Here is a 26,583-nt window from a genome sequence, read left to right on the forward strand (position 1 = left end):
GTTCATGCTCATGCTAGCCATGGGCCCAGTATGTGGCCAAGCCATTGTTTTTGTTTGGTTTTTGGTTTTGTTTGTTAACAATTTTGTTTCTTTGAGAAAAGGTTTTAACCTGTGGCTTAGACTGTCTTGGAACTCACTGGGTGGCCTAGATCTGCCTGAAACTCATAGCACTCCTCTTTCCTCAGCCTCCCAAGTGCTGGAAACATTGTCTTAAACTCTTGCACACATCTCTGTGGGATATGGGTCATCATATTTACATCAGTGTGGAAGCTGAAGTGCCTATCTCATGATCTGGGGCATAGGTATGTTCAGGTCTGTCTGACTTCAAAAGCTGAGCTGGTGGCCACTTTACCCTGGGTCCTTTTGCCAGCTGCCCTGATTCTTCGGCAGTATCTAGAAGTTGGTATGAGTGCAGCATGCTGGGCGAAGCTGGCACAAGCTGGCAGTAGCTTTTGGTGGTTGACCTAGACATTCTTCCTCTAATCTTCCATGCTCCAGTGAAGGAGCCCTGCCCTGTCACCAAACTTCCACTCGAGTGTACTGTGGAGCAGTTGTGACTTCCATCCCCACCTGCCACTGATGTTTGCCAATTTACATGGCCCTGATGATTCTGTGGTTTGTTGTCTTCTTACCTTTTATTTATTTATTTAATTTAAAAAGAAAGCTATGTATTTGTGCTGTTCAAACATTGTCCTTGCATAACAGGAAGGTCACAAGTTCTAAGACAGTCTGGGATACAAAGCAAGATCCCATCCCTACCCCTGTCCCCAACCACAGAAACCATGCCATGCAAGGTGACTGCAGTGACATAACTCTCCAGTTGCCCTGCACAGTGATTCTCTCAGCCCCACTGGCTTGTCTCAGTGCGGAAGCCATGTGTGAGCCTCACTCCACTCCAGCATGGAGACCTGGTATGCAGAGCCAGGCTTGGGTTAGATGATGCACCTGCCTTTTCTCTAGTATCACTGGCAAGTGCAAGTCACTTTCCTACTTGGTACCATTGAAGAGTCCTAGTGCCAAAATCTCTGTCAGGATTTTGGGACCAGCTTGAGAGCTGTCATGGGGTGAGGTTCTGCTCAAGAACATAATGGCGCACATTCCCATCATATGGATTGCTCCTGAGCTCATTTTTGTGTTTAAACATTCATTGCATTTTTTCCTCCAAAGTTTTTAGCCATGGTAGCTTTAGGGAGAAGGTGATAGAATCCTGGCTTCCTGCATGCTTAGCAAGTGCCCTTCAGAGCCTGGTTCAAACCCATGATGTCTGCTGCTGTTTTTGAGATCATCTTAGACAGGGAAATGTAGAGTGTATCTGCTACTAGATAGTGAGTGTCCTGAGCTGAGGTAGCCTGACAGCAGATGGGCTACAGTGGGACCAGTGCCCCTCAGTGCCATTCCAGCAGTCAGCTGTCAGTCCTCTTGGGCATGCCGATGCTTTCTGTGCTTCATGAAACCAGACAGTGCAGATGGATTCATAGGACCCAAACTGAGTAAAGCTGTTCATGGCTGTGGACCCTCTGTGCATACTCAGGGCCATCTTAACGACATACACAGGATTATTCTATCTAATCCAAAGGTCTTAAGCTGCCTATGTGCTTGCAATATAGCAATATGCAATATAGCTTGCAATATAGGTGTCTAAACACCTAGAAATGCAGCCGTGCACATGGTTGTGGTTCATGATCTCAAGCTGTTCTGTGTGCTCCCAAACCCTAGATAGGAAGGTGCTGGCCACTTTCTGGAGAAGAATCTGCTTCCTCAGTGCTCTCAGAGTGACCTGAGGAAGCCTGTCAGAGCTCCTGGTCAGTGACAACTGGTTGCTCTGATATGTTGATAGCATAGATCAGGTCTTGGCTGCCTTGTTGGGCATTGGTCCCTGATGTCCCCAGACTACTTCAGGGAGGCGTTGTCAGTGTCCTGTGTCTGCCTGCTTCATACTTTCTCCAGGGAGATGGACTGTGAATTACATTGCTTTATGCTGTTTGGTTCTCTTCTGCACAACAGTCCTCAAGATGGTATGAACTAAAACAGCCTTTTAGCCAGGCACAGGGGTGTCTCCTGTAACTCAAGTACTAGGGAAGCTGAAATGGTAGTGCTCTCACAAGGTCCTATCTCAGAACAAAACTACAAACAAACAAACAAACAAAAAGTGTCTGTTCTCTTGTGCTAGGAGAAAGTGGCTAATAGATGTTTAAGTTGAGGTTTAGTACTCTGTTGACTGCTCTTGCACTTATCTTGTCCTCAGTTGCCAGCTTCCAAAGAAGAGGTACGAGACGACAAGACGACGATAAAATGTGAAACCTCCCCCCCCTCCTCCCCGAGGCCCCTGCGCTTAGACAGGCTGCACAAGGGCGCACTGCACACAGTCAGCCATGAGGACATCAGGGATCTGAGGAAGTAAGGAACGGGGCTGAGGACAGCAGCCCCTGTGAGGAGTCATGCTTGTCTGGGGTTTAAGAATATTAACCTTAACTTGATAAAATATACAAGAGTTCCAGGTTATTCAGTTGAAGTTACTAACATTGCCCCAGGTAGTTTCCAACAGAAGGTCCTGTCTGGGGACTGTAAAGAGTAATGCTCCAGGACCTCACAGCCTTGCTCACATACAAGTACCTGTGTGGTTCCGAATGATGCTGCTCTACCGACAGCCTGGCTTTTCCTGTTCTCTGGTCTTCATGGGTCTCCAACTTGCTGAGCAGTCCATGTTTTCCCCACCTCTTAATGCTTCTTGTCAGAAAAATAGGAGCCTGTTTTGTTGCTAAGATAGACAGTCATTGCATGGCCATTTGTACTTTCTGTGCTGTTCTCAGTAGGGTTGGGGAAGGCATTTGAATGGTAACTCTAACTCAGCTTTGCAGGTAGTAAACATCATTCTTGACTTGCTGTTAATTTATTTCTCTGGTCCCCATGGGCATCTCCTTTCTGCTGTTCCCTCACTTGCTGGCCTACAAGCAACTATCTCTGACTGAGTCTAGGCCTCCTTTGTCAGCTAGCTGGAGGCCAGGCCTCCTCTTAAGAGGTATGTCAAGTCCTAAAGAAGCTGGGGTTTCAGAACCAACCTTTGCTCTGAGATCTTTGGCAGCCTGTGTCACAGCACAGCATATTGTGAGAGATTTGATGTATCTTAGGAACTTTGAGGAGCAGTTATTTAAAATGTACAGTGTCTGGCTGGGTGCTGTGACTCATGGCTATCAGCCAAGGTAAAGGCAAGGTTGTCATGAGTTCTAGGGTAGCCTAGCTAGAGTGAAAGCTTGTTTAAAAACAACCTAGGAAAGTATTGCAGTGCTTGTGTTGTGATAGCTCCTGGTAAAAGGCTACTTTCTTTCCTTAAAGCTCCACAGGCTCCCAGGATGGTCCCGTAAGCAACCCTAGCAGCAGTAATAGTAGCCAAGACTCCCTCCACAAAGCCCCAAAGAAGAAGGGCATCAAGTCCTCCATTGGTCGCTTGTTTGGGAAGAAGGAAAAGGGTCGGCCTGGTCCACTGGGCAAGGAGTCACCAGGACAAGGTTGGTAGGTTTGCAGTAAGCATTTTAACAAGGGTGTGGGGTGCTCCTGGGTGCCTTCTGTGTCTGTTCGTCCCCACATGCCACCATGCTACTGGATAATCTCTAGGGAATGGAGACCCTTGAAGAGTCTGCAGATATGACCCAAGCAGCAATGGCTAGCAGATACAGCAGGTGTTTTGTCTTAAGCAGTTTGCTGGGCTGTTTGGTCACAAATTGCTCTCGAGTATATAAGCTTAACTCTGCCTTTAGAGAACAGACCTAAACTTAATTCTGCCATTTTTTTTTTAAAGATTTATCTATTTATTTTATCAATGTGAGTATACTGTCACATTCAGACACACCAGAAGAGGGCATCAGATCCCATTACAGATGGTTGTAGTTGTGAGCCACCACGTGGTTGCTGGGAATTGAACTCAGGACCTCTGGAGGATCAGTCAGTGCTCTTAACCACTCTAGCCCCATTTCTGCCATGTTGATTCACTTTAGTCTGGGGCCTCTGCTTTCTTGTAGTTGGTGTTTCAGAGACAGAAAATTCATCTCAAGATGCCTTGGGTCTCAGCAAACTGGGAGGACAAGCTGAGAAAAACCGGAAACTTCAGAAAAAGTAAGCTTCTCTTTGTGTCTCCATCCAAGGCGGTCTCCAGGGTGTTGAGGTTTCAAATTCTGTACACAGCTATGTGTATGCACGGCTTTCTGAAAAAGTAACTCCATACTGAGGGGAGGAGGGAAGGGGAGTTGGAGACAGGAGGATCCCTGGAGCTTGCTGGCCAGCCAGTCTAGCCTAATGGACAAGCTCCAAGTTTAGTGAGACCCCCTGTCTCAGAAAGTAGAATGATAGAGGAAGATGTCTGATGCTTAGCTTTGGCCTCTGCATGTATGTGGAGTATACCCACATACATGAATACACATAATACATATCCCCCTTCCAACACACACACAACCACAACCTTTTTAAACCCATACTTCCTGGAGGAGAGAGCATTTATGACACATAGAAGACATTTGCCTGGATTCCTGCCACTGTGGGAAGTGTCTTGGTGAGATGACTCCAGACCCTGCTTTGGAGTCTGAATCCTACCCTGCTCAGGTCAGCTCAGTGGTTTGGGGGAATCATGTCCCCTGTGCCTATTTTCTTCATCTCTAAGATGAAAGTCACATAGCTCACTCTGGATTGTATTTCTGAGTATTAAATGGGATGGTGGATATCTAAAATGAGCACTAACTGTGCTGGGATATGGCTTAGCTATAGAGTACTAACCTAGAAGGCACAAAGTCATGGGCCCCCTCCAGCACTATACAAACTGGGCATAGTGGCACATGTTAAGTCTTAGAGATAGAGACAGGAGCATCAGAAGTTCAAGGTCATCTTCTGCTACATAGTGAGTGCAAGGGCAACCTGAGATACATGAGACCCAGTCTCAAATAAATAGCTCTAAGCCCTGCAAATCGTCCTAAACAACTGAGCCATAGAGGCAGCCACAGTCATTGTTTGGGTCCATGTGAATGGCTTCTGTGTTTTCTGGTAGATTGTGATCTTTTATCATAGACATACTTAAAAATTTGTAACCGGTGACTGGAGAGATGGCTTAGTGGTTAAGAGCACCGGCTGCTCTTCCAGAGGTCCTGAGGTCAATTCCCAGCAACCACATGGTGGCTCACAACCATCTGTAATGGGATCTGATGTGCATACAGATAGAGCACACATCCATATATAAAACAAATAAACATTTCTAAAAAATAATTTGTAACCTGCTAAATAAATACCAGTTCTTTACTAAGTCTCAAAAGACTAGAGGTGTGACTCAGGCCAAAACAAAGTGCATAGTGTGCAAGAACCTGGGTTTAAAAAAAAAAAAAGCCAGCAAACTAAATCTCTGTGCTGAAGAGAACTACTGTTTCACTCCAGCGGAACAGAAGTGTAGGTTTCCTCTGCAGAAAATGACTGTTTGGAAGCTTGCTGCATTCAGAACCAGGCAGACGGATAGGATGAAATAGTGCATCAAATAACAGGTAGAGGGTGTAGGCCAGAAGTGACAGCTGAACTCCAAGAAAAAAAAAAAGAAAAAAGAGACCTTGAGCCAGGATTGACTGGGTGGCTCTGCAAAGGGTCTGAGTGCTCTAGAGACAGTGCACTGCATATGGGGTGATGCTGGCCTCACTGTTGAGACTTTCATTCATGAGCTCTGCCTGTCAGTGCCCCAGGCCTCCACTAGCAGTGCTCCCTAACCTTAGGACTTTGCAAATGGAAGTTTTTAGAAACCTCCTGGCATCCAGATTTGATCTGGAAAATTGCTGTCTTTGAACTGAGTAAAATGTTTTGAGACACTTTAGGAGTTGCTATTTGGCATTATGAAACTTGGTATTAAAACAGCCTCTTGCCTTCCGGAATGGCACTAGGAAACTGTTATGCCCCCAGATTCCACTGGTGTGTTCATTTCACATCACACACCATAATGAAAACAGCAAGTCTTTGTGTGGATTGGCAGCTGTGTCATCACACTCTCTCCCTCTAGAGGTTTTATATTCTGTTTGAGAGAAAACAGTCTTAATATTACCCAATGTATCAGTTTATTTGTGATTCTGAGCGTGAGCATTGGGTGCAGAAGGGCAGTCGTGTGATCTGACGTGTATGTTGTAAGTGTGTGATTGAAGATTCAAACTCATTTCTCTGGAATGCTTCCTGTGACCAGCCCCTGACTTGAGGATCTCTTCTGCCTGCTGAGTGGATCAGACTCAGCTCAGGCAAGAGCTGGCAAAGGCCTGGCAAATTTGCTTAGTAACTGCCATTGTGTAACTTTCTCCTTTGGAGAAATTGCTGAGCATGTTTAGAACAGGGGCTTTCCTCAGTGTCCACAGTCACAACTTCAGGCCATTCCCAGTTCTCTCTGTTCACAGGTGGGGAACAGGACTGTGGGGACACTCATGCTGTGGGATACTCCTAAGGATACCAGGCTTACCCTCAATGGTGACCTTCTGAGAGGGTCTTTGCCTATGTCCTTTCCCTGTCAGAATGATATCACTAATGTCTTTAGGACTTGCAGTGACTGGTGTCAGGGAAGAAGGTCCCTTAGCCTTCATTCAGGGCCTCAATGGGACATTGAGTGCATTTCTAAAACTCTACCAGTTTCCCATCACTATTTCCCTGCTTTGCCTTTGAAATGCTGAGGATAAAGACCAAAGTTCAGTACTCTGCTGCAGAGCCACACCCCCTCAGTCATCCAGGTCTGGTTGTAAAGGCAATGCTTCTGTTGCATGAGTTTGTGTTAGAGCAGCCATTTTACACCTAGGAGCTAGGTATGGTGGCTTATGTCCACAATTCCAGTGTTAGGGAGGCAGAGACGGGGGGATTATAGATTTATACTCCTGTTACCTCTCTCATCCAGGAAGAGAAGGCTTAACAGAATCTCTCTTGCCCTGGTGACATGTTCAGGATTGTGGAATTGAGGCTGAAAGCAGCACCCGTGGCCGTAGGTCAGCATTGTCTCTCTCTTATGCTTCCAAACAGTCTGCCACTCTTGTGTCTTATACCTGAAGTACAGACCTCACCTATGTAGGCCTTTTAGAAGAGATTCTCTTGGGCTGAGGAGATGTCCAGTCTGTAAGCGCCTGTCATGTAAGCATGAGGACTTGAGGTTGGATCTCCAGCACTCTTGTGAAATCTGCATGTGGTGGGGACTCAGAGACAGGTGGGTGTATCCAGTCTTAGCTACTTTGTCAAGTCTTCTTTTTTTTTTCTACCCTTTACCTCCCTCTATCCCCATTTCACCCCCTATCACTAGATAGGAGAGAAAGGATAGAAGGAAGATTCCTGAGTCTAATTTATTTCTTGTTTCTTCTTTGAGTACAACTACTAACAAACTGCGAACAACCTCTCTAAATGACCAACTCCACTTATCAGGGCTCTCTATATGTACCCTGTGAAAAATTCCTAGGATTCCAGATGTCATACAATCCCAGAAACTATCTGCAGATGGTAAAACCATGCCTCTGCTAGAGAATGAGGCAAATCATAGCTGCTGAAAAGCAGCCTTATTACATCCCACACCTAGGATTAAAACAAAAGCATATACTTAATGTTTCCGTGTTTTTAAAAGTACCAAAATCTCAGAATTGTCAAATTTGTCACTACAGGTGGGTCCTTGGAGCTCAGTGACTAGTCTGTTAGTCTAGCCATTCAGTGAGTGAGTTTCAGGCTTAGTAAGAGACCTGTCTTAAAAAGGTAAGGTTGAGAGCCAATGAAGAAAACATTTGAAGTCTACTTCTAGGTTCCATATGTGTGTGTGTGTATGCACACACATGTACATATACCACACATATATGCACATGTACTACATACACACACACTCCAAGAAAGATTCTTTTAAAAGACTGTTTACTTTGGACACTGTGTTTTAATGTTTGGGGCCACTGGCTAAAAATGTTTTTATTACCTGGATAATTGACTAGTAAAAAAAAAAAAAAGTCTTGCTAGGTGTGGTGGCTCATGCCTTTAATCCCAGCAGCTGGGAGGCAGAGGTTGGTGGATCTGAGTTCAAGGACAGCCTGGTCTATAGAGTGAGTTCTAGGACACGAGTCACACACAGAGAAACCTGTCTCAAAAGAAAAGAAAAGAAAAAACTCTAAAAGGAAAAAGAAGTGTCAGTAGAGGTTAATACCCTTCTCACCTTTTGTGACAGGGTCATGCTATGTAGCTTAAGCTGGCTTCAAACTCATGACAGTCCTTCTGCCTCAGTCTTCCATGTGTTGAGATTATAAGCATGAACTGTCACATCCCTCTTATCGCATGTACTTTAACAGTTGTATGGAGCAGAAAGGCTCTGTAGCTAGAAAGTGACTGTTGGCAGTCTGGTTAGTCAGCAGAAGTCCTTCATGGGAAAACAGGCTGAGTTGGAAGGGTATTGTGAAGATCAAGGGGTCATCCTATTCCAGGTATAGTGGAGAGGAGAGAAGTAGTACTGTTCTCACAAGACATCTCCAGGTTAAGTCAGCTAGCCTTCTGTGTTTATAGTTCTGATTTTATGTCCCATGACACATAATTGGTGAGGGATGTGCACCCCTCAAGAAATCTGGGACTCAGATCACAGCATTGTCTTGGCTGTGTTTGGGCTATAAGGTTACAAACTGCCCAATAGGGAGGGCTAAGGAGGCAGAGGAAAGCCAGTGCTAGCCATCTTTTTGGGTCCTGCTTTTTATGATTGATTGTCCTCAGAGTCATCTGACTGGTTCCTAATTCATGTCTCACTGCCTCTATCCTGGTCCTACTGCTTCATGGCTCTAAGAACCAGCAAAGGCTCTTTCTAGTGTTAGAGGGAGTTCAGGGCACCCCAAGGGTGCAGCAGACTCCAGGTAAGCACTGAGGGCTGCAGTGTGTTTGCTTAGCTAGCTACCTGTTCTCTTTGTGGATGTTTCTACTGATAACAGAAGTCCTAGCAAACTTCTCAGTTGAGGAGGACCTAGTGCCAGACACATACCCAGAATGGGCACTGCCTTGTGACCTCAGAGTTCTATCTTTATTTGGGGTTGATCTGCAAGGAGTGACTATGTTGCTTCCTGTGGCTTCTCTGCCTATTTTGATAAGTGATACCAGCTGTCTTTGAGGAGAGTTTGTCTGGAGGAAGCAGAAAGTCCCCCAGTCACCAGTTGGTGCCCTATGACACTGGCTCCCTCCCTGTAGCCAGGGCTGATGTCAATCCCACAGACCCTTACTTCCTGAGCCCCATGTGAATACACTTGTCTGTCTCTTTTCGTTTATGAGTATCCCTATCCCTCAGATCAGAAGTGTTGTTTTGACTCTGCCTGAGACATGACTGCCTTGGGGATCTGCCCCTAGCCAGAAGGCAGTGACAGAATGCAACCATTGGCCATAGGAGCCAACAGTGACTGAAGAAGGCAGGCTTGAAGCCGTGACATTGTGACTGGAGGAAAACCCCTCTCTTAGTAGTTATTATGGAGCCAGGATTTGGGGGTTTGCTTTGTTTTTTCGGAGCTGGATCTCTCATAAAGTATTTGTCTTTAGGAAAAAAAAAAGATTCTGGAATCTCTGGCCACTTCACATGCACACAGGGAGAAATGTAATCTTGAGAACGAACCTATGGGGGGATAGAAGCCACACCTGGTGTGTGCTAGCTTGCAGTTTGCCCACTGTGCTGGCTCCTCAGGGCTTCAAACCATTCTTTTTTGTCTTTGTTTTTTGAGACAGGGTCTCAATATGTAGCTCAGGCTGTCTTGGAACTTACTATGTAGACTAGGCTGCCTCCTGAGTGCTGGGATTAAAGGTTTGCTCCATTACTTGGAGTTTTTGGGGGGTGGTATCATTCTCGTAGTTGTAAGGACACTCAGCACTAGGTATCCATCTGCCAACTTGCATGTGCTCTTTTTTTAGCCAGGGGAAGAGTGTGGTGCCTAGGTTTCACCCTCGTGCTATATGAACCTAGGTATGAGGACTACTGGGTGTCACTCAAGCGAGTGGTCATTCTTTCAGAGGAGGTGGGATTCTCTGGGGAGAAAGGGCTTAGCCAGCTCCTCATGCAGACATTCTAGAGCAAACAGAAACATTGTGTGCTATGAATGGTGCCAACAGCTTGGGACTGTTGTGTTCTAGAAACCTGTCAAAAATACCTACCTAACTGGTTCTTTTGAATGTGTCTCTCTCATAGGCATGAGCTGCTGGAGGAGGCCCGCAGGCAAGGCTTGCCTTTTGCACAGTGGGATGGGCCCACAGTGGTGGTATGGCTGGAGGTGAGTCCTCTTACTGTGCTGCATTATAGGAGCTCACTAAGGCCTCTCACACTTGCCTGATGTTCTGGCCTTGTTCCCACATCTAGCTCTGGGTGGGGATGCCTGCCTGGTACGTGGCTGCCTGCAGAGCAAATGTCAAGAGCGGTGCCATCATGTCAGCTCTGTCAGACACTGAGATCCAGCGGGAGATCGGTATCAGCAACCCCCTGCACAGGCTGAAGCTGCGGCTGGCCATCCAAGAGATAATGTCACTGACTAGCCCTTCTGCCCCACCCACATCCAGGACGGTAAGTCTCCAGGTACTTGCTCTTATACTCTGGGAGGAAGGACTGTCTCCTGGAAGGCTACAGATCACTCAGCCTGCTTTCTTAGGTCTTTGCAAGCCCCAGAAGGTCTCATTTAAGACATAGCCTTAGGATTTGCTTATATGGATTGGCTGACCCAAGACTAGCAAGCATTTTGGGCTAGGGTGTAGCATGTGAAAGGTACTGGGTTCACCCCCAGCATTGGACAAGGGTTTTCATAAAAGCTTAGTTAAAGTTGGAGCGTGAGGCCCACTTGATCTTGTGGGAGTATGAGGATCAGAGCTTTGAGACCAGCAGGGATAACATATGGAAACCCCACTCAAGTTAAAAAATGAAAGCTTGTCTAGAAAAACCTCAAAAAGAAAGGTGTTTAAAAGGCAGAAATTGATTCTTAAAAACCCCATATGTGGGGCTGGAGAGATGACTTAGAAGTTAAGAACACTAGCTGTTCTTCCAAATAACCTGGGTTCAATTTTCAGCATTCACACGGCAGCTCACAACTGTCTGTAATTCCAGTTCCTGGATCTCTGGGGCCCTCACACAAACATACATGCTGGCAGAACACCAGTACACATAAAAATAAATGATTTATTTAAAAAACAAAACAAAAAAATGCATTTATTGTACCTATTGCCCAAGAGCTTCTGGGCAAAAATTTAGGAAGTGTATTTTCTATACTCAAACTTCCTGCCTTTTGCCTCTCATGTCTGAAGACCCCTTACCTTGCAAAGTTGGAATTTGCATTCACACAGAATGAGCAACAGTAGGGATTCAAGGTCTCTGACTTCACAGGGGTGGCTGCTGGCCTGGGCTTGTGGCTGGTCTGTCACAGAGGTGGGATTGCACCTTCTTTATCTACAGTTCTCCCTCTAGGTAGGGTGTGGACAGGAAGGGCACTTCCTGCCTGCCATTTGTCAAAGGCACAGTGTGCTGATAGAACGAGGGACAAACACTTAGACTTACTTTGCTGAATTAAAATTCATTGGCATCTGGTTCCTTTCCTCCTCAGCCTGTGAACTCTACCCTGGCATGGGCTCGGTGGCAGCATGTAAGAAGTGAGCTGCTTGCATTTTCTCTGCAGTGCTAGCTCTGCAGAGCACCTTGGATGGTACTAGTGAGGAATAGCTGCTGCCACTCAGTGTCCTGGTCACTAGAGAATGTACTTATTTTTCCTCACTGGACAGTAGTTTTTCTCTGTAAAAATCAACCAAAGGGGAAAGCCAGGCATGGCTGTACTCCTCCTGACTTAGTTTGAGTGACTGGTGAAACCCTGAAGTGCCTTTGAGACCTGCCTTTCTGCATCAGCTTGAGGCTTCACCCCAACTCAAACTTACTTTAAAATGAAGTCTTTATGTTCTCTGTGGGGTGAACCTTGGGTTCTGTCTTCAGTTGTGGCTCAGAGCTCTGATTATCCAGAGAATAGCATTTGTTGCCACAATTTGTCCTGTTCCCTGGTAGTTTGATGTCAGAAAGGCATGTTCATTGAGGCCCTTCCAAAGTCTTCCACAGCTGTGCTCGTATAGAGAGCTCCCACCATCTTAGCTTGGAAGTGTTCCCTCTACACTATCAGGTACAGACATAGATTTCTCCCTTGAGCTTTCAGTAACAAGCATATAGATTTTGGTCCTGTCTCTGGCTGTGACAGGGAGGCAACTGGGACATGTTATGGTTAATTTTGGCCTGTCTGGGCTGGTTACCTGGTGTATACCTGCCAGCTGGAAGAGGGGCCTTGGAATGAGGCTGCTTGTGGGAGGTGTTCCTTTAGGGAGGGCTGGAGGTAAAGCCCAGGCAGGGCCTTGCACTGATAGGCAGCTCTGGTACTGAGCCCCACCTACAATCCAGTGAGATAGCTGTAAGACAGTGAGCAGAGTTCTGAGAGAGCCAATAGTTGAAGTCTAAAATGGGCATTGTTTTCTTTTTTTAGTACCTCAGGGGCAGATACTGCAGTTCAGCCCTGGAAGCTGGGAGCTTTTTGTTGGGCATTTGCTGGCAGGGTGTAGCTGCCAGCCGAAGGGCTAGGCTGATGTGGCTTTTTATCTTTTTCTGTGAAGAGTGGCCTTTGCCTCAGGCTCTTGTGCCTGAAGTTTATTTGTGTGCCCTCTCTTTGTCATGCTTCCCTGGCCCTGGGATATGGCTGGTGCACTGGGTACCTTAGACCACAGGAAATGTCTGGTTGACACATGAAGAGATGGAAACGCTCACAGCCACACCACAAACGGTTAGTCACTGCAACCTGCGCTTGCAGGGCACAACTTGCTGTGTCAGACCAGCTTGGACTTTGGCCTTCTGTTGGGAATGAAAGTGTTAATGTTCAGTTGTTTCACAGGCATATGTCACACCCCCCCCCCCCCCCCAGGTTATCAACTAAGTGTACAAACTAGAGTTCGTTTGTTTTAGTTTTTTATTCCCAGGATCTTAGAGTTGCAGACATGTTCATTTAAACAGAATTGATTTGCCCTGGGGAGAGAGCTCAGTTTAGTACCCCACTGTGAGAGGGGAACCAGCCTTTTCCCTCTTACTGATATGCTGGCATGGAAAGGGTGTGTTTCTTGCATGAAAATCCCAGGCTGCTGGTGCTGCACAGACTGCATGCTACTGCGATCCCAGCATGCTTGCATGTCCAGCCGTCCATGTTTGCTGCTTGCCTTACCATAGCTTACAAACACTAACGGTTTGTTCTTTTGCATTCCTAACCCTGTAACATCAGGAAGACGAGGAGGGAAGCTGGGCTCAGGTTGGCGTCTTTCTCTACCTACCTACCTTCACTGTGTGGCAACAGAAAGTGTCTGGGATGGGGAAGCATGGGACTTGTCTTTCTAGATGTTCTTAGAATCACAGTCTGCTCTGTGTGGTTAATGATTTGAAAACTTAGACAAACCCAGAGCAAGCTTGGCAGCGTCTCATGGACAACTTTGAACAGTCTCACAGGAGCCTTTGTGGTGGCTCTTCATGAGCACAGGCTTCTGTCAATGTGGGGTCCCTCACACAGGAGTCCACACCTTTTAAGAGTGTGCATAGAATTCCCTGCTGGAGTGACTTTAGTTTTAAGATCTCCTAGTAGAAAAGGTGAAGTAATTTGCAAACGTCAAAGACATGATGCCTTTGCTGTATTTCTGTGTGGGTGTCTTACTGAGTGCTACCCTAATGCTGCAGAGATTTAAAGATCTCACTGGGGGAACTCTGAGATGAGGCTTCTTCTTGTCTCCTGGATGTTTGCATTTTCCTGCTAAAGTTTTTATTACATTTAGTTATTTGTGATTATCTTTGTCCGTGTGCACATGCCGTAGTGAGTTAAAAGAGCAATCCAGGAGTGTTGATTTTCTTCCCCAATGTGGGTCCCAGGTTTCAGGGTTGTTTTCAGGCTTGTTGGCAAGTGCCTCTGCCTACCGAGCCCACTCACTGTGTTTGCATCCTCAGTCCCCAGTTCTTCAGCACCCAAGGAGCTCTTCCTGAGTGCTTTGCCATCTCTGCATTGGGGCAGCTCAGTTGAATGACAGTTGTTTGTCCCTGAATCTTAGCAGCATTCATTGCTGAGGCTGATTTGTGAACCTGGATAAGTAATATTCTTAGTTTTCCCAGCCATAGGCAGCTGCCTCCCTCTATATCTGTGTTGCCATTATTGGTCTCCCTGCTATTATGCAGCCTGGCTAGCAGCTCATTATAGGATGGGCAGTCAGGATGGTCAGCTGGGTAGTTTCTGATGATCACAGGGTACCTCACATGTCTATGTAGTGATTCCAGTCTTTGTGGAAATAGATGCCTGTCTCAGGCTATGAAGTGTGAGCAGCATGCTTTGCAGTGTAATGTGAAAGAAGGGGCTTGTATCACTCCTTCACAGTCCTCTTCCTAACTGAGCTGTTAGGCAGAGGACTCAGCCTGCTGTCCCACACAGGATAGCCTGTAGACACTGCAGAACCATCAGCAAGTGGTATGGCCATGACCCTGCTTCTTTGTAGCCTAAGTTTTGCTGAGTCTGGGTTGTGACAGGGTTTTCCCCTGTCCTAGGACATCTGGCTCTGTCTATCCTCCCTTTCCTAGGTTATTTCAGCATTCTAGGAGAAAAGGAGGTTCCCTGGACTGAGTCCTCGATGCAGCTGCCACCACAAAGAAGTGATTGATGTGCATGGGAAACATCCAAATGGAACAGTGCTGCCTCATTTGATCTTTTCTTTATAGGATTTTCCTCATTCTGTCATTCATAGAAGGCAGATCCAGGCCAGAAAATAGCTGAGGGTCTCGGTGCTGATGGACAGTGGCATCTTGTGATGATCCGGAGTACTTAGGGACAGAAATAGAATAGTTCTTTTAGTAGAGCTTCAGTGTCCTTGTTGGGTTGGACTCATTCTTTCTACCTTGACTTGAGCAGTAGAGGGAAGCTGTTGTCATTTCCCAGAATCAAGTCACCTGTTCTCTCTACCTGCAATGTGTTCATTTCCACAGGACAGACCTGCTTAGTCATTAGAATGATGTTTTTAAAACCCAGGCTTCCAGTTGGTTCTTACTCTGTAGGAATGAGTCCTGTTCATACTGCCCAGCACAACCTGTGTCTTGGCCTGGGGGCTGTTGTGCAACTTCCAGTCTCAGTCGGTCCTGTCCTTTGTAAATAAAAGGACCACATACTTCCTTCACTGCTCAATGGCTTTGTGTGTCTTCTTGTGCTGGTGGTTAAATGCTGGTAGTTAGTGCGAGTGCGGACGCAGCTGCACTTCTTGAGGATAAGCATTCAGTCCTTCCCCTTTCTCAGGTGCTCTGCGCTGCTTGGAGCTAGATTCACTCCGTTCCCAGAATGCTGAATTCTCTACAGTGAAGCGGGGAGCCTTTCACATGGTGTTTCTGTGTCTTTTGTGGTATTATGCTTTTCCAGTTTCTTGATATGCAAGATTTCCGTTTTTTTCCCCCCCAAATGTTGATCCAGATTATGTTCCCATGGCAATAAGCCTCTCAATATCAGGTCTTATTTTAGCATGCTGTTGATTGCTGTTTGTGCACTGTTATTTTGGAAGTGTGATAATTTACAAATGTTTAGGAGATATTTAGATGTTTTTAGGCGTTATTTGTCCCTTCGAGACAAAGTCTTGCAGTGTTACCTAGGCTAGTCTCTGAATTTCAGCTTTAAACAACCATCCCATCTTGGCCTATTGAATAGGTAGGACTGTGGATATGTAACCCTGTATTTGGCCAGTTGCTAGTTTCCTTTTTCGTCCATCTTTTCCACCTATCTTTATAGCCGGATCTTATCCTGTAGCTCAGGCTGACTTTCAGCTTGCAGTAATAGCCCTCAGACCTCAGACTCATAAGTACTGGCATTACAGATTCTGATTCAGTTTTTTCTGCGTCAGAAAATACTGTGCAGTTTAGCTGCTAAGCATATTGAGAGCCAGGGTGTTGCTCTGTGGCCAGGTTGTACATGAGGCCTGGTTCAATCTGCACCACACCAAGCCAAACACATCTGGATGTGTTATGGGGCTATACGACTGTCATCCATGATTTGGGAGGCTGAGCAGCCCAGAAAGTTGACTGTGATGTGCTGTCCTTGAGATAGTGGCCTCGTAGGACCACATGGGCTGGTGGAATGGAATGTGAGGTTCTGCATCTTATCTTGGGCAGTACCTCTCAAGAAAAAGAAGGGAAGTATTCTGGTGTCAGGTGGAGAATTCTGGAAAATATAAGTAGACCAAGTTAATTCATAACTGCTGCTTCAATCTGCATCATGCTGAATCTTTACAAGGAAAAGCTGCTCTATAGCATCACCCCCTTTCTGCTTTTGGTTGGAAGGAGTATTTATGTCCTGCGTATAGTTGTATTGTCTTTTTCTTTATTGAATCCTGCTAGCTATTGGTTTGGTTCTTAATTTTTTTAAATCAACTTTTGCTGATTTTTAAATATTTTAGTTATGAAAAAGTGTTAAAAACCAAAGTCAAAACCAGCCAGAGATAATTTTAATGAGTCAGTTGAATCTGCGCTTCAAACTTGTTCATGAGTCGTGGTCATTTTTAGTTGCTGCATTAATAGGTGTTCAGAAGGGTTTCTGCAGTTGGCTTTGGTTTCCTTGTGGCTTGTTTGGATAGGTTAACTCAGCAGTGAGCCCCAGGCTTTTAATGACTCCTTTTGTCTGAAGTCCTACTAACTTTTAAGTGCTGGAGATGGGAGATCAATCACCTAGGAGTTATCAACTTCAGTGTTGTCATTAGTTTAGTCTTCAGAAAATGTGGTAGATTCAAAGTCCATAACTAATGTCACCTACTTACTAAAAGCAGACACTAGCATATGGGGACATGAACCACGAGTGGATCGGCAATGAGTGGCTGCCCAGCCTGGGCCTGCCACAGTACCGCAGCTACTTCATGGAGTGCCTTGTAGATGCCCGGATGCTGGACCACCTGACCAAGAAAGACCTTCGAGGGCAGCTGAAGATGGTCGACAGCTTCCACAGGCAAGTGGACACTGGCCATGCTTCTCTCTGCCCGGAGGCTTCTTGCCTTGTTGCTAGCTCCACGTAATCTCTTTTTGTTGTGTCTCTGTAAACAGAAACAGTTTCCAATGTGGAATTATGTGCCTGAGAAGGTTGAATTACGACCGAAAAGAACTGGAAAGAAAAAGAGAAGAGAGTCAGAATGAGACAAGAGGTGAGTTCCCTGCATGGGCCGTGTCCGGATTCTGCTGCTCATGCTCCAGCTTCAGTGGGGTGGAACATCTGCTGAGCAGAACTAGGAAGACTCCTGGAAGGCTGTAATGGAGGCAAGATGGACAGGAATGATGGAGAGCCTGCCTGTACAGTCATCAGTACTGATACTTTTCCTGTGACATTTGTATTATCCTTTGGTTATGCGTGTCATATGTGTTGACATTTAAAACTGCAGAACAGTGATGAGTCTGCTGCATACTCTCTGGGATAAGTATGAAATGCATAGCTGTGGGGTATTCAAGGGTCTTGCTCCCACAGGAAAGGCAGGAGGCCCTGAGGCTACCCTTAGTCAGCTCTTGGAAGACAGCAGTATGGGTGGGGAGGGGCACATCAGAAGCAGAACAGGCTGTATGTAAGGTGGCTGCTCTCCTCTAGGGCCTTCTTCCCTGCTGCAACCCCAGTGATGGAGACAGTTTCAGAAGTCAGGAAGTTATTAATGATTTTAGCAGTGGTTCTGAACTGAGTGGGCACTAGATGTTTTAGTCTCTTTTGCTTAATTTCTTTGCTGCTCACCACAGCCCTAGAAATGCTGTTTTTTGATAAGTAAAGCAAAATATGAAAAAGATAAGAGGTGGCCAGGCAGTGGTGGTGCACACCTTTAATCCCAGCACTCCTAAGTAAGCAGAGGCAGGAGGACCTATATGTATCTGAGGCCGACCTGGTCTATAGAGTGGATTCCAGAATGATCAGGGTACAGCAAACTGCACATTTGAAGGGCAGTTTGTTCTGTGCTGTAACCTGAGTCCTGGGAATGGCCTCTTTTTCAGAGCTGCATCTGGGGGCAGAACATTGAATCTGCTGCATTGTTCTCTGTGGCTCTCTGTCTTACTGAACTTGACAGGAACTGTCTTTGGAAGTGATTGGGCATATTTTTAGATTGACTATTCTTAGCTCTCCATTAGTGTACCTGTGATAAGGTGTGGCCTCCAGAGCCTCTGTGCTAGAGAATGTCTCCTGGTTTCTCTATGAGTACTGGGCATGGTAACATGTGTCTGTGACCCCATCACTCAGAAAGCTAAGGCAGAAGGACCCTGTTAGTTCAAGGCCAACTGAGGCTCCAAAGTGAGACCCAGTTTTAAGAAAACAAATGAGAAAAACATTGAAGATATTTGCATCATGTTCTGGCTAGTTAGCTTCATGTCAGCTTGACACAATCTAGAGTCATTGGAAAGGAGGGGGCCTCGGTTGAGAAAATCTTCCCGTAAGATCCAGCTGTAGGAGAATCTGTAGGGCATTTTCTTAATTAGGATTGAGAATTTTGGTAGTACTGGATTCTGTAAGATAGTAAACTTAGTACTCCATGGGAGCAAGCCAGTAAGTGTTCCTCCATGGCCTCTGCCCTCTGCATCAGCTTCTGTCTCCAGGTTCCTACCCTGCATGAGTTTCTGCCTTCACTGCTTTTGATCATGAACTATTAAGTGGAACTGTGAGTAAAATCAACCCTTTCCTCCCCAGGTTGCTTTTGATCATGGTTATCACAGCAATAGTAACCCTAACTAAGGCACATCATAAAGTAAATTAAAATAAAAATGTTTAACTTGAGCAAAAGTTTGAATGCAGGATATGTAGGCTACACAGAAGATACCCTAGAAGACTAAAGACCACAGGCTGGATAGCTGATGGGAGCTTCCTCAGCACTGCCCTAGTTCCCTGGGTCATTGCACATTTCTTGTGGAGGAGGGAGTGGGGGTGTCCAGCATCCCAGCAAACTGTGTTCCATAGGTAGCTGCCTAGAACACGCAGGCTGAGCAAGTGTCTGGTCTATGGAGGTGGCTCTGTCTGTGACGGGAAGAATCTGCTTTGGTCCTCAGCTTTGTAGGCTGTCACTCCATTCTCTTCTGGAAGTGGAGTGAGTTCTGTCTCTTTCCCCTGGGTTCCCTGAAGTAGTTCCAGTGGGTTCTTAGAGTGACATGGATAGGATTCCTATGTGAGGGCTGTGGTGTCTGTGATGCTGGCACCTGGGGGCTTGGGTCTGTTACAGTAGTGCAAGGACAGGATTTGTACTGAGAACCTTTCTCCTGTGCTGCAGGGTATTGTGAGTGGAGCATTTCGGAGGCTACCATGCACTTACTTTACTCTCTTATAGATGTGCTTGTTTGGAGCAATGACCGGGTGATTCGCTGGATCCTGTCGATTGGCCTTAAAGAGTATGCCAACAACCTAATAGAGAGCGGTGTGCACGGCGCACTTCTGGCCTTGGACGAGACTTTCGATTTCAGCGCCCTGGCACTCTTGTTGCAGATTCCAACACAGAATACGCAGGTGACCCAGAGCCGTCAGGCCTGTACCCTGCCAGTGTTCCAGAAGTCTCGATTGTACATGCTCACTTGTCCCCTCCAGTTCAGGAAAAGCTTAAGACTGCATAGCTAGTGAAGACGTCCTGTGGGTCCCTAGTGAGGGAGTGTCCATAGTCAACAGAGGCTTAGCACTATGCTTTACTTTCTTTGTTTCATGTGCAGATTTGAAAATGTGAAATTTCCAGTTCTCTACCGAACACTATCATTAGCTCATACCCTCTGCTGTCTGCATAGCACTTACTGTGGCTCCTCTCTCTTCAAGACCACCCATAGATTAGATGTGATTTTTGGATTCCATCATGGATCAGGGTGTCCCTGGCAGTGGGATATGCCAGCGTCCTTCTTAGTCATTGATGAAAGCTTTGATGGCCTTTTCATGGTTTTAGGCTCGTGCTGTCTTGGAAAGAGAATTCAACAACCTTTTGGTCACAGGGACTGATAGGAGGTTTGATGAGGTGAGTGCTCAGCCTGATGGCCTTGTTCTGTTTGGTCTGCTTGTTTTTCTGGTGTTGGGGCTGGAAATCGATCACCAAAGCTCAGTTCAGCCCACACTTGTGTTGATGGGTGTTGAGCGGGCCCCATTTTAACATACTTAGAACCAAGTTGGAAATGCTACTTTAGGAGTGTGGGCATAGATCCAAATATGTATGTACACAGATGCTGGTGTTAAGAGAGCTAATTGCATTGACACTGTACTGGTGGGCATGCCCAGCCCAGAAAAGAATGGTTTTTGGTTTGTTTTGCTGGTTTCAAGGTTGGGTTTCTCTGGGTAGCTCTGGTTGTCCTAGAACTCCCTCTATAAGACCAGGCTGGCCTCGAATTCACAGAGATTTACCTGCCTCTTCCTCCTAAATGCTGGGATTGAAAGGCACACACTACTACCACCCAGCAAGAATGATTTTAATATATTTTTTTCTATTTAGGGTTTTGTTTGTTTTGAGAAAGTGTTTTGTTATGTAACCCAGACTGGCTTTGAACTAACAACATCTTGCCTTACCCTTCCAAATGATGAGGTCACAAATAACCTCAGCATTCTTGGCTTTTGATGTCCCATAAGTGGTTTATCAAGGCATAAAACTCAGTGAAGCCCAGAAGCAGCAACTGTATCTTATATTCTAGGAAAAAATGGTCATTCTGCTTCAGCCCAGAGCTCTGTGGCTTGGAGAGAGATGTGTCTGAGAAATATGTTTGTTCAAAACTGTTACTTCTCCCCTCTTGAAACCCATGGCATCACATGTCAGGACTCTTATCATTGGACCTTGAAAAATACTCTAGTTTGACCTAGAGAACAGAAGCTACCTCTGAAGATACTGGTTTTGTCGGATGTGTCCCAGTCTGTGAGGTAGTTTCTGTATGACAAGGGTCACAGCCCAGGACTGGCCTAAGTTCTCCAGGGGCGGCCAGAGGAGTGTCTCCACACCCCTTTTCTGTTGTAGATATGGACTAGGCAGGCAATTGTGCTGTGGTGGCAAAAGTTAGCTACATACATGCCAGAGCCCTGTGACCCAACAACATTTGAAGAACACAAGCCTGCTGATTGCTGTTAGTTAGCACTTGTCTCCTTGGTTTGCCAGGATGATGACAAAAGCTTCAGGAGGGCACCTTCCTGGAGGAAGAAGTTCAGACCAAAGGACATCCGTGGCTTGGCCTCTGGCTCTGCAGAGACGTTGCCTGCCAACTTCCGGGTCACCTCCTCTATGTCATCTCCCTCTATGCAGCCAAAGAAGGTTCAGATGGACGGTATGTGGTGGGCACTGGCTGCTCCCAGGATGCTGGAGTGCAGCTGCATGCTCATGTTTATTTGTTGTTCAGCTAACCCTAGCATTGGATCATCGTGATTAACCATCAAAGTAACCGAAACTAAGAAAATCCTCGTTTGATTGAATCTTAACCTGTTTTCTGTAGGCTTAATACAGTCTGTTCTTGGGATGGGTAGAGTCCAGTGAGACCTGACAGGCAGCACAGGTGTACCTGCTCTATGTTGCATGCCAAAGCCCTGATCTCAGCCTGCTCCTAAGACAGGGCCTTAACTGTAGTAGCCTAGGTTGTCTTCAAAGTCACAGTAAGTTAATCTACCTCAGCTTTGTGAATGCTGGAATTACAGGCACAAACTACAATAACTGTCCCAAGCAAATTGTAAATAATGTAGTTTTCACCTCTTTCTGCTCTGTTAGTCATATGTCCCTGTAAATAGAACTGGAAAGATAGGCTGGCTGAAACTAGGTGGACCCCGGCCAGAGAAAGAGGGGGGCACAGTTGACAAAGTGGATCCTAGGCTTCTGACAGGACAGAAGTCAGAGGTTGCATAGAACTTTGCTGCTAGAGGGCATAGGACCTTGAGCAGGCATGTTTTTGAGCAAGCCCTCTGGCTATGCTGTGTGTTCCTAAGGAGGTTTTAATAACTGACAGCCACATACTGGAATCAGCCAAACCTGAGTCCTAATAGGCAGGCACCTCTTTGCCAGTGTGGGTGATGGGTTAGCCATGCTCTTTTGGGATTCTTGGTCTCACTTCACAAACCAGACATGCACAGGGGCAAAGCTTCACTGGGCTGAACTCCTGGAAAGTACATCAAGTAGAAAGCACTGGTTGCTTTGGTCCTGGTTCAGTATTGTGTTTCAGGGGAAGGTCCAATCTGCCTGCTCATAGAAACTCCGTAAGAACCAGTGTGAGCCTGCTGTGCCATCCTAGCTCAGGCTGAATGGGTGCATGCAGGCTTTCCTCATTATAAGTCACACTTCCTCAGTCAAGCACTTGTTCTCTAAGAATGGGAGCTTAGAGAAAAGCAGCCTCGAGAGGCGTAGGAGTCTAGGGTGTGGAGGTGGCTTCCTCTCCTCTCACGTATGAAAAGGCATCTGCTGGCCACCAGCTGTGCTGAGAACTTCATCTGAGGGAGGAAAGCTGGGATGCAGTGTTCATGGCAGGCGTTCTTTCCACTAAGGCAGCTGTCCCAGTGGCTCCGAGAGTGTGGCTGTGGGAACTTAGCATTCTCCTTGTACACAGGCCCATTCTGTCTCTTAAGCCATGCTGACTTTTAAATGACAACCAGGATCTTAGTGGTTCCCACCGTTTCTGATAGAAACTGAGTCTGGGCATTGGTTTCCTAAGAGGAGCCACTGTTGTGGTCATCCTACCCTTCACCTCATGGAGTCCTCCACCTTAAGAGTGTAGCCTCAGTTCTTCCCAGAGTTCCTCTTGGGCCTAGGGTGCTTGGAGGTGTAGTATCCTTTGTAAAGTCTGTTGTGCAGCCTCAGCAGAAACATGGTGCTCCCTTTCATAGTTGTCATTTACATGAATGCCTGAGATTGTGCTTGTGATGCTTGCTCATTGCTGCTTCTGAGTTAGCTGCCAGTTTCCTGGCTCTCAGAGGGAGCTTCTGGGCCACCATGGTGGCTTGGCTCCTTCCCCACAGCAGGCTGTCCTCCCATCACTCCAGAAGTCTTGTTAGTGTGGAATATCTTTTTTTTTGTCCCCTTGTGTGATGTTTAACACTAACTGCACGCTGTGTTTGCATGCTTCCTCCCATGGCTGTGGAGACAGGTAGTGTGTCCGGAGCACAGAGGTTGGACTCTGCCACAGTCAGGACATACTCCTGCTAGAGCCTCCTGCTGGTGAGTAGAGAGCTGCTCCAGACACCCCCAGTACAGTCCTGGTGGGCCACCTGGCTTTCGAAGCTTTGGACTTTGAGAGCCAACCTCAGTTACTTGGGAACTGAAAGAATACAGTTCTCCTGACACTTAGTGCCATAGGTGGTGGATAGTAACCACTATCTATCTCTCTCTCTCCCTTTCCCTCCCTCCCTTCCTCCCTCCCTCCCTCCCTCCCTCCCTCCCTCCCTCCCTCTCCCTCTCTCTCTCTCTCTCTCTCTCTCTCTCTCTCTCTCTCTCTCTCTCTCTCTCTCTGTGTGTGTGTGTGTGTGTGTGTGTGTGTGCGCGTGTGTGCGTGCTTGCATGTATGTGTGCAGGAGTCAGAAGAGTCCAAATGAGGATGTCAAATCCCCTAGAGCTAGAGTTATATGAAACTTTGGGTAGCCTGATGTGGGTGCTGGGAACGGAACTCCGGTCCTCTGAAGGAGCAGCCAGTATTCTTAACTGTTGAGCCATTTCTTCAGACTTTCTAAAGTTTGTATTTTGTCTGATGTTATGTAGGGTGCAAGGGTAAGAACAGTCCTCTATACTGGTGTGACTCTTTGAGCTGCTCAAGTATAGCTCCCCATGTGTGGCTCCTTCTGTGCTATTTAGTCATCAAGTGGCTGATGGTGTGATACCACGGCCCTCAGTCTAGACAGCTGCTGTTGAAACATACAGCTAAGGGTGACTCTCCTAGGCCCAGGCTACCCTCATCTCTCTCTCTCTGCTCCTAAGCCCCCTCTTTTCAGAACTGCTATCATACTGGGATCTGGAACTGGTTTTGTTTGTTTGGTTTTGTTTTCTGCTTCTTTTAATTAATGCCTTTAGACATATGCTTGGGGACTGGGTGTAGGTGACAGGTGCTTTGGGTGGTCCTGTGTGGGCAGCCTATGCTGACAGGAAGTATCTTTGCTTACTTCCAGTTTACCCACACTACTTCTACAGATGACGCCGCTGAGGCACAGACGGAGCAGAGTTCATGGAGCCCCATCTGGCAACTCTTGCTATATGGACCCAAGATATTTTATTACAGAGTTTTTAAACTAGTGAAGAAAAAAAATCACAGATACCATAGAGAAAATATTTTAGAATTGACTGTTTCTTATATTTATGTAAACTTATACTTCTCATTTATATAGCTACTTACTCTTTCATGTATATCCAGGCTATAAATATCCTTTTGAGTCAATTCATGTTCTTTTACCTAATTTTAGTCTTTTAAATGAATGTACTGTAATGCTTGTGTGTAAATCTGAGCAAATATAGGGCTTTTGTAAATTATGCATTTACTGTAATTATTCCTGTTTAATTTTTTAATGATGAACACGACAGAGGAAAGAATTTTGCTACGTTTGTAAAGTCATCATGATACAAGCCATGTGTGTTCTTCTCTATCCAGCTCTGTAACAATCATTCTGAAAGAAGCAGACTTTATTTCCAGACGTTTTCTGTCATATTTTAATGACTGATTTAACCATACTTTTTCTAGACAAAAATCTCAGCTTCCATTAGGCTTGAGACTGATGGTCAGGACTCTGTGAACAGCCCTTACCCCCTGACCACATCCCTGGCCCTGCTCTGGACATGGGTGGATTGTCTCCAGAGACTGAGCAGGGCATTAAGCTGGGAGCAGCACTCTACAGGGGCAGGGTGACTGAACAGCTGATGGAGTCTTACAGCCACCTCCCTCCACATTCTTCAAGGACCAATCACAGGGCAGGTGCTCATTTCCTGGTTGGGGCAGAACAGGTGAAAGCAACAGACCTCAGCGGAGCGGGCAGCCTGCAACTCCAATAAAGGCCTTATTTTTCTTGTGTAGACTGTCTTACATTTATTTGTAACTGTTGTAAGAGTGGACCTAGTTGTCCACTCAGCTGTCTTGGCAGCCTCCTGACTGACTTCAGTGAATTAAGAAGCCACAGGGCCCAGGCACACATGTGCATATTTATTGTGTAGCTGATGTGGGAGGGAGGCTTTTATATTTGCTTTCTGTTTTTAATTGGTTGTTCTGTTTTTCTCTTAATCGTTTGTGACCCTCCTGATTATATAACAAAGTTTGTGCAGTCAACTTCTGAACTGTTTTTATCACAGTGTTATTTATTGCTTTTTTTCAATAAAGTCCCCAGCATTTTTCACTGCCAGTTAAGAATGCTGTGAACAAGCGTCGGCTGCCTTAAGCTCTGCTGAAGGTGCAGCAGAGAGATGGCACAGGGCTGGGATGGTCTGGGGAACTCCAGGATTGAGCCAGGGCCTTCTGACAGTGAGGCAGGAGAGGCCAAAGGATGGCACTGGTGAGAGGAATAGCCTTACATTGGCCAAAGCTGGCATCTTCAGTCATTACCCATTAAACTCACCCCAGGCAGTTCTAGGGCCACGCCTATCTGTGTGTTGTGTGTCAAGACCCCTCCCAGTACTGGACACCTTTGAGCCATCCACAGTGAAGCATACCTGGAATATCAGAACTCTGAAGAAGAGCAGAACTGCCGGCTCAACACCTTAGTGGCACAATAGAAAGTCTCAAAGATTTAACACACAGGGCTGGGTCAGTGGGCAAAAGTAATGATGTAGCCAGATGTGGGAGTGCATGTCTATGATCCTGATGCAGCTGGATCAGGTGGGACACAGGAGGATCCCTGGAATCTTACAGGCCTGCTGTAGGCCACAAAGAACAACAAAGACCACACAGGGATAGACAATACTCTTTCCAGGGACTGGAGAGCTGGCTCAGCAGTTAAGAGGACACAAATTTTGGTTCCTAGCACCCACAGCAGAAAGCTTACAGCCACCTGCAACTCTGGTGTCAGGGGCTCTGACATCCTCTTTTGGTCTCAGAAAGCATCAGAACACACAAAGGGAAAACACCTGGAAAACAGACAGCTGTAAAATAAGACTACCCACATCTTTCTTAGCCTGTATCCCAGCATACACTGCTTTTCAGCTAATTTTTGTTTTGAGATAGGGTCTCTACTCTTAGCTGTCTTAGAACTCGCTCTGTAGACCAGGCTGACCTTGAACTTGAGAGATCTGCTTGCCTCTGCCTCCTGAGTGCTAGATTAAAAGTGTGCACCACCATGCCTGACTTGTGTGTTTGGATTTGTTATTGGCTAGGATGATGTTAATGGTAGAATAAACCACACAGGATAGGCATAAGAATCTGGGTTCCATCTTCCATAACTCACATGGAAAGTTTGTTGTAAAGATAAAGATTTATTATCTGAGAAGGGAAAGTGTGTGTGTGTGTGTGTGTGTGTGTGTGTGTGTTTTCATGGAGGCCTAAGAGGATGTTGGATCTGCAGGAACTGACCCTCTCATTGTGGGTCCTATGAACTGAAATTCGGTCCAGCAGCAGGTGGTCTTAGCCACTGAACTATTTCTCCAGCACCCTTGGTCTGTTTTGTTTTTCCAGTTTTCCTATTCAAACCT

At 46.2% G+C, this 26,583-nt stretch overlaps 1 protein-coding gene across 9 annotated transcripts in view; it reads left to right on the forward strand.

Moving 5' to 3' along the window:
- Positions 1 to 25,301, forward strand: part of PPFIA1 (PTPRF interacting protein alpha 1) — a 71,582-nt gene extending 46,281 nt beyond the window's left edge. For 2 of the 9 annotated variants that reach the window (XM_080912041.1, XM_080912046.1), the window contains 13 exons: positions 2,246 to 2,397; positions 3,334 to 3,506; positions 4,017 to 4,110; positions 10,163 to 10,244; positions 10,331 to 10,531; positions 12,705 to 12,767; positions 16,804 to 16,982; positions 17,078 to 17,175; positions 19,321 to 19,496; positions 19,918 to 19,986; positions 21,106 to 21,271; positions 23,072 to 23,142; positions 24,084 to 25,301. In XM_080912041.1, the coding sequence (XP_080768167.1) occupies positions 2,246 to 2,397; positions 3,334 to 3,506; positions 4,017 to 4,110; positions 10,163 to 10,244; positions 10,331 to 10,531; positions 12,705 to 12,767; positions 16,804 to 16,982; positions 17,078 to 17,175; positions 19,321 to 19,496; positions 19,918 to 19,986; positions 21,106 to 21,271; positions 23,072 to 23,130 (1,512 nt within the window). In that variant the 3' untranslated portion in view covers positions 23,131 to 23,142; positions 24,084 to 25,301. The remainder of the gene's footprint in view (positions 1 to 2,245; positions 2,398 to 3,333; positions 3,507 to 4,016; positions 4,111 to 10,162; positions 10,245 to 10,330; positions 10,532 to 12,704; positions 12,768 to 16,803; positions 16,983 to 17,077; positions 17,176 to 19,320; positions 19,497 to 19,917; positions 19,987 to 21,105; positions 21,272 to 23,071; positions 23,143 to 24,083) is intronic. The other 7 variants (XM_080912042.1, XM_080912047.1, XM_080912044.1 and 4 more) reach the window with 4 other exon arrangements.
- The last annotated feature ends 1,282 nt before the right edge of the window (positions 25,302 to 26,583 follow it).

This window comes from Micromys minutus (genome assembly GCF_963924665.1).
Source record: "Micromys minutus genome assembly, chromosome: 2".
NCBI classification, from domain to species: Eukaryota; Metazoa; Chordata; class Mammalia; order Rodentia; family Muridae; genus Micromys; species Micromys minutus.